Raw genomic sequence first — 16,196 nt, forward strand, 5'->3', positions numbered from 1 at the left:
CTGGTCCTAATTTTGCCTTTAGGTTGGAAACTATTTATCATGGGCTGTAGGGAAAAACACTATTTGAGATAGAATTGTTGCTCAACACAGTCAAGTATTAGTACCTGTGAAGTAAAGCCTTAGTAAGGCCAAACTTGGAATGCTGCATCCAGTTTTGGTCACCACATTATAAAAAAAGATGTTGAGACTTTGGAAAAAGTGCAAAGAAGAGCAACTAAGTCCTAGAGACCAAACCATATGAAGAATGGTTGCGGGATTTGGATTTGGCTAGTCTACAGAAAATCAGGACTAAGGGGCACTTAATAGCAGTATTCCAGAATTTGAGAGGTTGCCTCAAAGAGGGGGTCAATTTATTTTCTAAAGCATCAGAGGGCAAGACAAGAAACAATGGATGGAAACTAATCAAGGAGAGTAGCAACCTGGAATTAAGGAGACACTTCCTAACTGAGAATCCACTTGTTGGAAGAAAAAATCTGGTCCAGTTTCAAGCTGGGAGAAAGATACTGAAAATAGAATGGAGGTAGGCTGCATTTTGGAAAGGAGGACTCTGTTTATTTAATAGCCAGAAACCTCAGTGACAGCAGCATGTTTCTGGGGTGGCTGACAAAATGGAGTTGAGATAGGTGGACTTTTATACGTTCTTTGGGGCTTTGTGTTTGAGATGCCTGTTCTTTGTGAAATGTACTTTGACTTCTGCTTGAGTGTGTCCTTTTAGTATTCTAATTATTGTTACCTGACTCCCATTTTGGCTGGGATTTCATGCCTTGTCTTTGGAGCGGGTGGAGAACGTAGATTTTAGGACTCTTTGTTTTTCCACTTTTCATCCCATCAACTCCAGCTTTCTGTGGGAGTTGCGGCCAAAGGCATTTTGTCTATGAATAGGGTGGCCTGGTTTTCTTGCTAGGTGTAAAATAGAAGGCTTCTGCTTGAAGCTGTTTTCTTATAGCAGGAAGACGGGCTGCTTTCAGCCTTTAAGAACATGTTTTTCCCATTCTACTTTAGGGGAAATATAATATTGTGTCTTTTAATATTCCCCAAAATATTTCATTCTTTAGTGGGTCTGAACACCTGGCTGACTGTGTAACAAATCATAGTAAGCTTTGTTGTTACTTTCTCTTGGAAATTCTTGAATGCACAGTCATGGCCAAATGGAACTGAATAAATTCTCATGAACATTCTCATGAACATAGACCAATGCCACCTTAGTAACAATTGCATAGTAACACAACGGTCAGGCTCAAAAGATTGAACAGGGTTCTCTCCAGACTGTAAACTTAAACACTATCCATTCCCAATTTATCTTTATTTAGCGTTTTTTAAAATAGCTTCTTCCCCCTCTCACCCCTTTCCGAGAGATAACTATCATTTATGCCTGAAATTTATTTCCAGCTGTTGTGTGCGGGATTTTTTTCCCCCTTGGTTAATCAAATAAATGTTTCTTTCGGTAACCTGGAAAAAAACAAAGGACTAAGCTTGGGTAGATTCCAATCCCCGAGGAAAGAGAAATTTTAACATTGGCTTTAAAAGATGCTCTCCTTTGGATACTTCGCCTGCCTGTTGCTGTATCTGCCGTTTACACGTGAGTAACCAGAAAACCGAAGAACGCAACCAATAGCAGCGCGAGAGGCGTGGTGAAAAGCTGTGGATGGTGCCCAGTATTTTAACTTTTATTTATTTATTTATTTGATTTGTCAGTTGCTTACAAGATAATAGGTATAAGGATAAACATAGTTATTAATACAAGAAATGAGTACATATAAGAAAAATAAACGAAACAATAGGACAGGGATGGTAGGCACTTTGGTGCGCTTATGCACGCCCCCTATTTAACAAAACTTAACAACATCAGCTTCTCATGGGAAGATCTCTTCCACGGTGGGGAACTATGGCCCTTTATGACTTGTCTTCAACTGCCAGAATTCCTGAGCCAGTTCAAGAATTCTGGGAGTTGAAGTCCACAAACCATAAAGGGGCTGTTGTTCCCCACCTCTCTGATCTCTTCAGATGTGTTGATCTCAGTCAGTCAGTCAGTCAAATATTTATTATAGCCAAAAATCAATATATGAGTTGATCTCAACTGAAAAGATCTCTAGTCCCAAGTAAAATAGGCAATCTTGAACTTACCTACAGTGTTTCTCCAACAATACGGCCTCCACCAATAGGAAGCCCCAGCATGATTTATTGGCATAAAATCAAATTAAGCCCCTCCCCCCAAATTAAGGCCCATATTAAACATGCGAAATGGGGGGGGATGGCGAGGGGCGACTTGCCGTTTGGAAGTACTTTGTTGCATGCCCAGATATGGTGCTGCCTGCGTTGGTGGAGCACTTCATATCGGAGACCTTCCGCCACCGTTAATTTCCCTTCTCCCTTGCTGCCGTGGCGTTACAGCAACGCCCGCGGCGTTTAGGCGCAGCCACGTGCAGCCAGTCAGGGCTCCTCCCTGCAACCGGAGCCCTGAGGAGACACTCAGCTTCAGGCGCTCCTGTGGCCGCCTTCCCTTGCCTTCGATGGTAAAGTGAATTATTTTAAAAACCTCCGCTCATCCTATCAGGGCCGTGCGAGCTGAGCAGAGCCGGGAAAGCAAGCCGGGGTGTTTCCTGGTTCTGCCCAGCCCGTACGGCTCTGCCGCGGCCCTGGCGGGATGAGCGGAGGTTTTAAAATAATTCACTTTACCTTCTAAGGCAAGCAAGGGAAGGCGGCTCACAGAGCGCCTAAGCTCAAGATACCAACAACAAAAGGCAAATCCTCAAGGTGGGCTGGAGGGAGGTGGCTCACGTGCCCCCGGGCTGCTTCAATGCAAGGTCCTGACTTGCAGCATCCTGCCGTTGCCGCCGCGTCCTCCCTCTCCGACTGCAAAACTCGTGTGCTTCGCCAACGCTCCGAGCGAGGCGAGCTCTTTCATACATAGAGAGAGAGGGAAAGACGCCGGCGTGCTCCGAGAGGCTGGCTCTTTTCTCTAGCCGAGGCTGACAGGAAGTGCCTCCAGGGCAGTGGCAGGCAAGCCGCGGGTGTTTCCTGGTTCTCCCCAGCGCGCGGCTCTGCCACGGCCCTGGCGGGATGAGCGGAGGGCCCGGCGGGAGGCACCGTTGCCTTGGTGACATTTCGGTGCCTCCGCCGCCTCCTCGCCCATCGCAGGTGGCGGTGGCGGCGGCAAGCGGCGGCGCTTCGCTGAGGAAAAAGAAGACAGCGCAGCCACCTTGCTTGCTTTCCCACCTGCCCGCCCCAGATGGCCTCAGGAGCGGCGGCAGTGGCAGCAGGCGCGCACACTCCTGCCGGCGAAGGGAGGAGAGGCGAGGAAAGAGAAGGGAGTGCGGCAGCAGCGGCTGTCACAGTATCGTCTCATAGCGGGGCAAGGCTGGCAAGCTGAGGTGGCCGCACCAGAGAGCGTCACTGCCGACCCCTTTTCTCTAGCCGATTCTGACTGAATCTCTATCCCGCTCCTTTATCCTCACGACGGGTCGGCAGTGACGCTCTCTGGTGCGGCCACCTCAGCTTGCCAGCCTTGTCACCAAGGCAATGAGTGCCTCCCCGCCGGGCCTCCGCTCATCCCACCAGGGCCGTGGCAGAGCCGCGCGCGCTGGGGAGAACCAGGAAACACCTGCGGCTTGCCTGCCACGGCCCTGGAGGCACTTCCTGTCAGCCTCGGCTAGAAAGAGCCAGCCTCTCGGAGCACGCCGGCGTCTTTCCCTCTCTCTCTATGTATGAAAGAGCTCGCCTCGCTCGGAGCGTTGGCTGGCACACGAGTTTTGCAGTCGGAGAGGAGGACGCGGCGGCAACGGCAGGATGCTGCAAGTCAGGACCTTGCATTGAAGCAGCCCGGGGGCACGTAGCCACCTCCCTCCAGCCCACCTTGAGGATTTGCCTTTTGTTGTTGGTATGCTTGGCTTCAGGCGCTCCTGTAGCCGCCTTCCCTTTGCCTTAGAAGGTAAAGTGAATTATTTTAAAACCTCCGCTCATCCCGCCAGGCCGGGCAGAGCCGTACGGGCTGGGCAGAACCAGGAAACACCCCGGCTTGCTTTCCCGGCTCTGCTCAGCTCGCACGGCCCTGATAGGATGAGCGGAGGTTTTTAAAATAATTCACTTTACCATCGAAGGCAAGGAAAAGCGCCACAGGAGCACCTGGCAAGTGTCTCCTCAGGGCTCCGGTTGTGGGAGGAGCCCTGACTGGCTGCACGTGGCTGCGCCAAACACAGCGGCGTTGCTGTAAGCTACGGCAGCAAGGGAGAAGGGAAATTAACGGTGGCGGAAGGTCTCCCGAACATCCAAGCTGTCGCCGCCCGCCCACCCGAGGATGCAAGGGGGGGGGGAAATTAAGTAACCCCCGAAAAGACATCCTAGCCGTTTTTTCGGGGGTCAAAAAAAAATAAGGCCCGGCCTTATTATGTGAGAAACACGGTAGGTACCAAGGTACATAATGTCTTACTTTGATTTTCAAACAGCAATTCTTCCTGTTGCCTTTCTCTTGCAGAGGCAGCTTTGACCGTCACAGTCCCCGAAGGCCCAGTCCAAGCCAAACCGGGTTCTGATGTCCTGCTGCCTTGTTACTTTGAGGACTCTTCTGGTCACATAGATCCCAAACGCCTGGCTGTGATATGGAGTGTGGGTACAAGAGATATTGCTAAGTATGAAGATAAGTTAGAAATCTTTCACCCGGGGGCAAAGATGTCTTCTGAAGGACTGCTGCGGGGAAACGCCAGCATCTTGCTTCCAAATGTTCAGGATGCAGATGGCACCACTTATACTTGCTTTGTTATCCACAGCCCTGACAGTGAAAAGAAGTTAATAGAGTTGAGAGTGGAAGGTAAGGGAAACCAAGGGAAACAGAATGAGGGTCAAATGATAACCTTATTTAAAGGGCGAAGGCAACACAGGTTAAAAACCTTGATCTGGAACAAACCTGAGCATTTTATGGCCTGCAGGGCACATCCTGATGGGAGGCAATGCATTGGCAGTAGGGGGTAGGGATGGCATGGGGTAAAGGAGGCAGGGTGTTGTGGCCTGTCAGCCACTGGCCCCTCCAGCAGCCAAATCAGAGGAGGAAAAGAGGGCACGGGCTTCAGGAGCAGCATCAGGGCAACCTGGGAGGTACCAAGAGGAAGACGGAATAGAGCTGGGAGAAAGAGAGAGAGAGGGAGGGAGGGAGGGGGAGAGAGAGAGGGAGGGAGGGGGAGGGAGCAAAGCCTGGGCCACCCATCAGCCTTCAGATGGAGAGTCAACAGCCCCCAGGTCTGAAGATGGTTGATGAAGAAGAGGAGGGACAGCTGGGTCTAGTGCCTGATGTGTGGCTGCACAGAAGGTAGAGAAGAGGAGAGCAGTGGAAAGCGTGGGCCAATCCTGGGGAAGAAAGAGCCACCGCTGCTAGCGAGGCCCCACCCTAGCTCTGAGGACAAAAGGCAGCGGGTGGAGATAAATAGGTGTGGCAGACAACTATTCATCTTCTAGCTGGAGGGACTTGTAAGCCTACGACATAAACTTTTTGCCAGGGCTTCTGGCATTCCTAATAAAGGAATCTTTTGAGTTCATGTCAGAGGGTTTGTCGTGTTTAGGGAGCTGGGTCATAACACAGGGGTTGGGAGGGCAGAGGGTAGCTCTGGCAGCCTTCCACAACAGTCCTTGGCTCCTTGGGAAAATTAATTGCCTACTCCTGATCAGGCCACAGTTTTAAAAGTGTTTTGGGGGGAATTAGGGGTCACTGACTATTAATGATGCTAAAACATACTTATTCGGTAATATCTACATCACCTGTGGTGTTTTTTGTTTTTTTCCTGGAAAACATTTTCAATTACAGGTTGACTTCAACCTATGACCACATTGTCACTAAAAAAAAGTGGCTGTTGTGAGTTGCAACTTTTACAACTTTTTTTGCTGCAGTCATTAAGCAAATAACTGGGGTTGTTAAGTGAAACACATTACTGTTAAGCGACTCTGGCTTCCATTGACTTTGCTTGTCAGAAGCTGGCTATAGAAATGGTAACCTTGTGGCCCTGGACACTGCAAAAGTCATAAATACATGGCAATTGCCAGGCACCAGAACTTTGATCACCTGACTGAACACTTCGGCATTAGTGAAGTGCAAGGACTGGTTGCAAGTATGTTTTTCAGTGCCAATATAACTTTGAACAGTCACTAAATGGATTCTTGTAACTTGAGGGCTACATGCACTTCTCGTTTTACCAGGGTGATGCAATCCACCTCCAGGTTACAGACACAGTCACAGGGATGGTGGGTGGATCAGAAGTAGCGTTTCATGATCTCCTCATGGACCTGTTAGCAGGAGATATCTCCTGATAAGACACATAGGGCAGTAGATCTGGCAGAAGCAGGAGGACTTTCACTTCAGTTGTTAACAAGCTGGAACTTGTGAGGTTCGCAAGTGGGAGAAGGGATTGCCTGAACAGGGAGGAATATCCTGCTTCAGCCAACAGCCCCTTTGCTACCTATCAGCATACCACACATGTCATCGGTTTGTCAAAGGGTGGGAACCAATAGGAACAAAACCAGATACATGCACACACCCAACAAAGAAATAGAGTGCTGTTTATTGCTAGACAACTTGAGTACACAATGTATTTACAAGAATTCTAGTAAATACGTATATGTGTGTACCGTGTTTCCCTGAAAATAAGGCCGTCTTATATATTTTTTGCCACAAAAAAAGGCACCAGGTCTTATTTTCAGGGAATGTCATCCACTGACTAACCTCACTTGCGTGCATCCAGCCCCCAGCCTCCTTTTTTGCTGTCAGAGGCCTTCAGGAACTTCTTCTTCTGCGGCTGGCAAGGCTTTCCTGAAGGCCTCTGCAGCCAATAACAGAGTTCTGGATCGATCTGGAACATTCTTATCAGCTACAGAGGCCTTCAGGAAAGCCTTGCCAGCCTTGCCGGCTGCAGGAGAAATGGGACATCAAGGCAGGTGTCAGGGTGTGCAAGGCCTGGCTACAACTGTCCAAAGGTAAGTAGTAGGGCACCTCCACCCTACCCTAGCTTAATTTTTACCCATCCACTCTGGAGTGGGTGGGATCTTAATTAGGGCTTATTTTGGGGATAGGGCTTATATTGGGTGCACGTGTAAAAATCAAGCTAGGACTTACTTTCAGGGTAGGTTGTATTTTCAGGAAAAGAGGGTATGTATCTATACATATCCACACTGTTACCTAATGTATATGTAAATATATACACTATCAAAATCTAACTATGAAATATGCTAACAGAATTTAAATGAGTTTTTCTTTTTTTACTTTATGGCACAAGACACTTGGCTGCTACAGTTTTCATCTTCCCACTCTTATTTATTTTTAATATGCTTTAACTTTTCTCGCTTTTGCCCAGTTACTGTACCTGGTAGTCATTGACTTATGACCACAATTGAGCCTAAGATTTCTGTGGTTAAATGAGAAATTTGTTGACTGAATTCTGCCCCATTTTACGACATTTTGACATATTTGTTAACCGCAGTTTTTAAATTAGTAACATAGTTGTTAAGCGAATCTGGCTTCTCCATTGACTTTGCTTGTCAGGAGGTTGCAAAAGGTGATCCCATGACCCTGAGACACTGCAACTGTCATAAATATGAACCAATTCTCAAGCATCCGAATGTAAATCACGTAATGATGCGGATGCTGCAACGGTAATCAGTGTGAAAACTACGGCACAATCACTTTTTTCAGTGCCACTGTAACTTCAAACAGTCACTAAACGAACTGTTGTAAGTTGAGGGCTTCTTCAGTGGTGGTATTCAGCAGGTTCTGACCAGTTCTGGAGAACCGGTAGCAGAAATTTTGAGTAGTTCGGAGAACCGTAAATACCACCTCTGACTGGAGATTTTACAGTATACTTCCCCTGCCACGCCCACCAAACTACGCCCCCAGAACCGGTAGTAAAAAAAATTGAATCCTACCACTGGACTACTTGTACCAGTATTTACACCTGAACCACTTGGAATTTGTTCTACCTATAGTCCCGGGCTACATTTTCCTTCGCACTGCCACTTTTTACAGATCCTTGTCTTTCTTCTCCTGCCTTGGGCTTCTTTCTGGTCTTTCTCTCTCTTCCTGATCTAGCTGTGAGGCCTCTGGCTTTCTGTTTTCTCATTCACTTCTTCTGCTGCTCTACTTCACATTGTCCCTTTTTGCTCCAGCATATCTCCTGCCACACCTAGATGACTCCATCCTTTCTTTCTCTTTCTCCCTCTCTCTCATCTTTATTTATTTCTCTTCCTTTCTCTCTCGCGCTCTCTCTCTCTTTCTTTCAAAAATCTATGTGCTAGGAAAGAAGTGCTTGCAGGCAATTCTTTGGATTGTAATGTTTTTTCCCCTCTTTTCTGTATGATATAGCCTACCTGCCTTTGCTATATACAGTACTTAACTGTAAGACCGCCAAACAAGGCAGAAATGACCTTGACAATTGCACATAACATTTTCTTGTTTCAGAGCGGCTCATTTTTCCAGAGTGGGGATAGTGTGACTGATGGGATAGTGTGACTGATTGTGAAAATCACAATCTGAATCGGTGCTCTCAGCAATCCTGAACTTTCAGAAATGACTTAGAGAGAGAAGGTAGCAGTTATAAAGTAATAAACAAAAAGGAAGGAAGAGAATGTTTAGTTGTTCTAGCCCACTTTTCTTTTTGTAAGGCATGCCCTCTGACCTCAATTCCTACGAGAATATAAATAAAACAAGGATATATATACATAATTAGAGTGAATATGTAAATAAAACAAGGCCCTGTCATATCTACCTATGCTATCTGTACCATCTGAAATTGGCAGCAGATTTTGCTCTCTGGGAATTAGCCATTATTTGAGCTGGACTGTTGGCTATTGGAGAGATTATGATCAGTAGTGTCTTTTTTTCTTTGAATTTCTTTGAATTTCTTCCCTAGAAATGTTTGCTAGCTTGGTTTGCCCATCAGAATTACTTGTCAGCCAAAATCCTTCATGTTGTCAGACTGTGTTCTTTGACTTTACTACACGGTTTCTTATATGCTAATTTCTCACAATTTTTATAGTACATATTCTGTACATATGAATGCATTTTTTAAATTTGTGACTGTGTGTTTCAGTAAATTCATAAGGAACAGAACTGGATGCAACCTCTGCCTGGTACTGAGTTAAATGCATTTTCTACAAATAGAATACTTTGTTACAGTGTTTATGTGCAGTTGTTTATTGACCCAGAGTAAGGAAATTGAGAAGGACAGGTGCAGACGTTTAGACATTCTTTTCATCAGTGCCACCTCCTTTGCAACATTATTTGTAGGAAACGAACAATCTTTGTATTCTGGTTTTTGGAGTTTTCCCATTCCCTCTGTGTCTTCCAGACGCTGACTTGCACTTTTCCAAACAGTACTGAATAGCAGTAGGTAGATGGGGGATCAGGGCTGTTGGCCTTCAGAGCTGATGAATGGAGTTAATTGGGTTGCTAGATAGTAAAAATATTTTCTTTTGTCCTCTCTGTTCCCAGCTGCCCCACTTGTTAAACTTGGCTCCACAACAGTGCAGTTGACCAAGCCAAGCACGGTTGCATGTATAGCAACAGATTTCTATCCTGGCAATATATCCATGACGTGGTTCCGAAATGATAGGATTGTGCAAGGCCCCGAATGGCCTCCTGCTCAGCCCAGCACTGGCCAATTGTTCAGAGCAGAAAGCCTCTTGAAGCTCACACCAGAATTTTCGGATGCCAACGCCAACTACTCTTGCCAAATCCATCACCAAGCACGCGAAGGGCCAGAGGTACTAAAATTCCAGCTTCACTTGCAAGGTGAGTATAGCCTTTTGCTCAGAAAGCAAGGGACCCAGGCAGTTATAGACCCTTATCTTACAAACCTAGGTTATCGTGACATCTTAAAGTCGGAACCAAACGAACCACACTATTGTGTAGCATGAACCAGCCACTAGTTTATCTTCTTAAAAGGTTCAGAGCTAGCTTTACATTCAACTTGGAGACGTTTTTACCTTATGGGTAATATCACTCTTTCAACTGATCTGTATTTAGTGGAAGATGAGAAGCTCTTGGGGACTTGTATATTTTCTCATACTAAGATGAAAGATACCACATGGTGTTTTTTATATGATCACCCAGAAGGATATGCACAACTTGGATATCTGCTGAAGCGGCAAAAAAAGATTAAAGTACTAAATTGTGTCCGCTGTAAAATCAGAACATGGCACATACCATTTTGGCAACATTGCAACTTTCAGACACTGTGGTGCACAATCTAAGGTCCCAGTGCTACCTATAGCTCCCTAAACATTGGATTGTGGACCCCAGAGATGTTTTTATGGGTCAGGGGAAGAGAGAAATAAAAACACAAGAGTACTGCAGTAACTTTATATATCTGTAACAATGATTGTTCAAACTGCACGTGATAAAAGCTACAGTGGATATACTGTCTTGATAGATTGGTTCTTTGAGACTGTAAATACATGGCTCTTATGCGCTGTAACCTCTCCCTCTGCTAGCACAACTCAAATGTCAGTCTAGGAGATCGTAGGGCTTAGGGGGGGCTGCCTGGTTTTTTGCTGGTGACCATCCCTACCTCTTGGCTTTACCTCTAGGATCCAGGAATACTGTGTTTGTTTCAGATCAGTGTTTCTCAAACGCGATAATTGTGACATACAAGTCTCCTAAAGTTGCCAAGTTTAAGAAACACTGTTTTAGATGGAAGAGGGGGATAATCAGTAGCTGGAAACTGATTTTGGTGTGTCCTGATTGATCAACTGAAACAAGCCAGTGTCCACTGACCCAAGTTCACAAAGCAGTTGTGCCAACAATACAGGTAGTCTTTGATTTCTGACCCAATTGAGCCTAAAATTTCCATTACTATGCAAGACAGTTGATAAGTGAATTTTGCTGATAAGTTTTATAACTTTGTTTGCCACCGTTGTTAAGTGAATCACTACAGTTGTTAACCTAGTAACATGGTTCTTAAGTGGATTCAGCTTCCCCATTAACTTTGCTTGTCAGAGGGCTGCAAAAGATGATCACATAACCCGAAGATACTTCAGCCATCATAAATTTGAACCAGTGGGCAAGTGTCGAAATTTTGATCATGTGACTGATGTTGTAATGGTTGTAAGTGTGAAAAACAGTCATATCTCACTTTTTTCACTGCCACTGTAACTTCAAACGGTCACTAAATAAAGGGTTGTATCTGTAATCCCAAGTGGGTCCAAGACTGGCTTCAAGGAGTTGGGAATTGTCTATTGTAGTGTTTCTCAACCTTGGCATCTGGCTGGCTGAGGAATTCTGGGAATTGAAGCCCACCCATCTTTAAGTTGTCAAGGTTGGGAAACACTGGCCTATTGGATGCAGGACTTCAAATTTCCTTCCTCTCTTTGCAGCTCGGCCTATCCTTCAGCTCATCACAAGGCCACAGGGGGAGAAATTTGTTGTAGCCGTGTGCAACCTGAGCAAATTTTATCCCTCTCAAATCAACGTTCAGTGGTTGCAAAACGGAGTGCCACAAGAGCAAGTAAAGTCGAAGGTCCACCGCATGCACAACGGAATGTTTTCCATCAACAGTGTCTTCTTACCACAGAAGAATAACGCTAAAGTCACTTATGTTTGTCGAGTAGAACATGAAGGTTTTGAGATCCCATTGGAACAGTCTGTCCCTTGGCGGCCAGGTGAGGGAAATGCGATTATTCATCCCAATCTCCCAGTTACCCAAAATACTAGGAATACATTTTTTCTCTCTCACCTTCTCGGCCCACAGGCCCAAGTGCAGTGGTTCCTTGGCTGTTGGGATTCATTATTGGATTCGGGTTTGGATTGGCACTAGCAGCTGCAATAGTGTACTACAAAGGTAACCTTTCACATCTAAAAAAATGAAGGATTTAATGGCAGTGATGAAGTGCAGGGACAAAGCAAAGCCAGTGAAAAAGCTAGGATAGAAGGGGAGGGGGCACCGTACAGCTAGTCCTTGACTTATGACTATAATTGAGCTTGGAGTTATGGTCATAGGTTGTTGTGGTCCTAAGTTAAAACAACACATGACCAGACCCAATTTTTTTGGCAATTTTTGTGGCAGTTGTTAATCGAACACAGTGGTTGTTAAGAAAATCCATTTCCCCAATGGCCTTTTTGTGCCAGAAACTGGAAGTAAATACTGGAAACTGTTAAATAAGTTGCAAATTATGGTCAACTGGGACGCTACAAACAGCAGGAAAGGTGAGCCAGTTGCCAAGTGCCCAAATTTGATCACATCACCATGCCAAAGATATGGCTGTCTTAACTGAAAACAAGTTGTAAATAGCTCTGCAGAGGTCTGTAGTAACTTTTTAAGGTCATTTTAATTACACTTTTAAAAAATTCTCTCTATTTACAGCCAAGAATAACTCAGTCACAGAAACATCCATTTAGAAAAAGCCTCTTCAAAAAATAGATGAAGAGAAGGTACTTGACATCTCAAACTCAAGACAGGAGAGGCCAGGAGTGGATTAATACCTACAGAAGAGTTGGAGGACATGCAGGAACAGTGACTTTGACTGGATGATTACTGTACATATTCCACTGAAAATTGTGATCTATGTAAAGCAAGCTACAGATTTCTCTTCGGTGATCTGTACAGGCCATGGCTTAATGAAACCACAAATGTGTGAAGGGAGGCATCTGTAAAAGACAAGAAGTGGAAATTGCTCTTTGGAAAAAGCCATTTGTCCCAGATTTTTACTTTCTTTTTCTTTTAAATCAACTGTTTTACAAATTATGCTGTGAAGCAAAACATTAACTCTCTCTTTTAGTTAGTTATTAGAAAAGAGGGGGTGGGAAACTTCCTGTTTTCTTTTAACTTTCTAGCTAGATGTATGCAAAAGATTTAGAAATGGAAAAACTTCAAATTTGAACTACCTTATTTCAAATATGAAACAATTATTTCAAGTGGGAAAAGACTTTTTATTTTATTTTATTTTATTTTATTTTAAATATTTTATCCAGTTTATCCAAAATTTTATTTATGTATTAATACTATAAGATACAGAAATACAAAAGAAAATAGTAGGAAAGATAGGGGAAGGAAAAGGGAAGGAAAAATGTGGGGAAAAGGACAAAAGAAAAATAAGGCATTAACCTCTAACTTCCTTTGGTGCAATAGAATAAAATAATATCTAACCTCAATTTTTTATTTTAGATAATAGTATAAACTAGCCATTTCTATAATAACAAACCTATATAATCAGTAAACCCTATTGGAAACAATGTCCATCTCGGTTCAGTTCCACATGGGAAAAAAGACACTGGAAACATGGAGATTGCTTGGAAAGATGGTTTAATGGTGGACAGGACCACAATGAGATTCTCCACAAAAAAAGAGCACATGGATGAGAGAGGTAGAGAGATTTATATTCTCTGTTGGGCTTTGAACTTGCTTCCTGTTTCTGTGGCAAGAAATGTATTCTGGTTGGTTGTCAGATTCCCATGGGGCCATGCAGGGGTAACTTTGTAGGTTGTCTTGAGTCCCAAGCTTAGTTGAATCTTGCTGGGTGATGTAATGAAGGGGCTTTGGCCAATTTCTATTATGGCATAATGGTTTTGTCCTGGCTTAATGGTTTTGCTCTGAATTTTTCTTTTCTATCCTGATAAGCAAATCCTGTTTCAATCTTTTCTCTTTTCTTATTTTAGGAATTAATCTTATCGAGGCAGGAAAAAGAGAGTTTTGGCTTACCTTGGAGTTTGTTTTTAGCCTGATTCCCCTTATCTTAATGGCTCTACTTAAACATTTCTGTGGTTAGCTTTAGTTACTTTTGTAACAGCAGTTAGCAGGCCGCTCTGAGTTCTTTCTTTCAGCTGGTGATTCTTGATTCTCTTAAAGAGGGAAGAGCTGGCTTGAGTTTTCTTGGCACTATTTTCTAAGGTTTATGGTGCTGTGAGGTTTCTGGTACTGTCATTTTGGGGTATATTTCCCACAACCCAAATAAAAGTTTCATTTCCCACCCATCTCAAGCACAAAGTCCAGAAGCAGATTCCAAGTAGAAACTAAAGTAGTTGTATTTTTGTCTTTAATGAAAGCAATCAGTTTGGGCATCTCTGTTAACTCCATCGACTTCTGCAGCCATTCATCCATTGTGAGAATCAAAATCCTTTCTTTTTTGTGCATAAAGCAATCTTGCGGCTGTCAACATATGTAGGATCACGCTTCCCGATTTCCCCTCTCCCAAGTTTTTTTCCATTAAATCCAAAAGAAAAAAAATCTGGTTTTATTTTTATATTCACTCTGAGAATCTTTGTATTAAGGTATGAATCCCATTCCAATATTTCTTTGCTTTATCCAATATTTCTTTGCTTTATCAAAAGTTCCTTCTTTGCTTTTACATTTCTAATATTCTTTGAAATATCACCTGCCATACTCGTGAGTTCATCGAAACTTGACACTCCACAAGCAATTGTATCAACAGACACATGGATGTACAACCAGTCTACGAACCCTTCAGAATCCAAATCAACCAGAGACAGCACCAACCCTCAACCAACCCATACAAGCCCCCACCCACCAGCAGTTCACCTCCCAATGACCCCGACCTGATATAACCTACTCATAAGACTTTCACTGATGACTCACTCCTGACCCATCACAAGAGCCTCACTTGACACAACCACACCTGAAGCCCTTATAAACAGAAGAACACTGGCTCACATTCCCCCAAACTCCACTGAGGATGTTACCTAGTCTGGTAATGAAACGTTCAGAAACTAACCCACAAGTTCAGAGAATGAACTTGCAAATAGAAATAGAATGACTATGTCAAAAGAAAGCAGTTAGTATCAATAGTAATAGGTGACTTAAGTCCAATCTCAACACAATTTGGAGCACCAAAGGAGCCCATTTTTCTTAGCCATCATAAAAAACCTAAAATTAATCAGTTGGCAGAGTAATCCCCAAACATCTGGAGCATCGACAAATCAGCATCGACAAAATTATACCAGTCAACTGCAAAAGGAAACTTTATTTGGAATAGTTTACATCTTGTGATGATACCTTTAAAATCATGAAACATATATCCCTAATTCCAGGTTCCTAGGAAGATCTTGACAGGTAAATAAAAATGCCAAATCCAGTCTGAACATCTGGTTGATGATGAAAAGAATCGTAATAAGCTTTCTTGTTACTTTCTTTTGGAAATTTCCTGAATGCAGTCATAGTCCAATGGAATTCATTCTCACAAAACAGTTGCTCCAAATATAGATGAAAATAATCTTAGTATAGAATCAAAATCATGTGGAGTATTAGTGGTAGCTTTATAAATCCTTAATAAGACCACAAGCGGAATACTATATCCAGTTTTGGTCTCCACATTACAAAAGAGAAGTTGAGATTTTGGAAAAAGTGCAAAGAAAGAGCAACTAAAATAATTAAAGACCTTGACACAAATATGAAGAATGGTTGCAGGAATTGGATATTGCAAGTCTAGAGAAAAGAAGGACTAGGGGTGACATGATAGAAGTATTCCAGCACCAGAGGGCAGAACAATAAACAATGGATGGAAACTAATCAAGGAAAGAAGCAACCTGGAATTAAGGAGAAACTTCCTCACAGTGAGAACAATTAACCAGCTGAACTTGTCTTTTGAAGCAATAACATCTTCATCACTAGAGGTTTATAAGAAGCTGGACAATCACATATCTGAAATGGGGGCTGGACTAGAAGACCTCAAAGTTCCTTCCAGTTCTATTCTGATTGATAGTAACAATTGCAAACAGAGCGTCAGGCTCGTCCCCTGGCTCTATAAAATGGTTCTCACTGCGCTGTTTAACAAACTGAGAAAATTTGTCCCAGCATATTATTGTTCTTATTTCTCTTGCTATTATGTTTTATCAGGTCCTATATCCTGAAAAAGCAAACATTCTATATTGGATTGTCTTTTGCTTCTTCTGATCTTAACAACTTCGGTTTTAATTTTTATTTGAATTCAGGTAATTCGGATAAACTACCCGTCCCAAATTTTGTCTTTACTTAGTTAAAAAAATTTAAAAATGTCCCCATCCCACCCCCTTTTTGCGGGGTAACTATAGTTTATGTCCTTAAATTTATTTCTAACTGGTTTTACCCGTCCCAAATTTTGCCTTTATCTAGTTATTATTTAAAAAAAAAAAATTCTTCCCCCTCCCACTCCTTTTTCGCGGTGTAACTATAGTTTATTCCTTAAATGTATTTCGGGTTTTTTCTTCGTTAATCAGCAAACGCTTCTTTCGGTAA

General features: G+C 43.4%; 1 protein-coding gene across 1 annotated transcript; it reads left to right on the plus strand.

Annotated features, from left to right (window-relative positions):
• Positions 1-1,527: 1,527 nt before the first annotated feature.
• LOC148129330 (CD276 antigen homolog) lies at positions 1,528-12,472 on the plus strand. The gene is made up of 6 exons (XM_087947563.1): positions 1,528-1,579; positions 4,472-4,804; positions 9,464-9,763; positions 11,347-11,631; positions 11,721-11,810; positions 12,333-12,472. The coding sequence occupies exons 1-6, from the start codon at positions 1,528-1,530 to the stop codon at positions 12,365-12,367; spliced, it is 1,095 nt and encodes a 364-aa protein (XP_087803689.1). The 3' UTR covers positions 12,368-12,472.
• Positions 12,473-16,196: the final 3,724 nt, after the last annotated feature.

The sequence above is a fragment of the Notechis scutatus genome, chromosome Z, assembly GCF_049901735.1.
Source record: "Notechis scutatus isolate UNSWTSFEM ecotype Mainland chromosome Z, rNotScu1.2, whole genome shotgun sequence".
NCBI classification, from domain to species: Eukaryota; Metazoa; Chordata; class Lepidosauria; order Squamata; family Elapidae; genus Notechis; species Notechis scutatus.

What these genes read in the sequence shown, in the direction of transcription:
- LOC148129330 (XM_087947563.1), top strand. Translation starts at nt 1,528, where the DNA reads ATGCTCTCCTTTGGATACTTCGCCTGCCTGTTGCTGTATCTGCCGTTT. An exon ending in AATAGAGTTGAGAGTGGAAG is followed by an intron (nt 4,805 to 9,463) that starts GTAAGGGAAACC and finishes CTCTGTTCCCAG; the next exon opens with CTGCCCCACTTGTTAAACTT. An exon ending in ATTCCAGCTTCACTTGCAAG is followed by an intron (nt 9,764 to 11,346) that starts GTGAGTATAGCC and finishes CTCTCTTTGCAG; the next exon opens with CTCGGCCTATCCTTCAGCTC.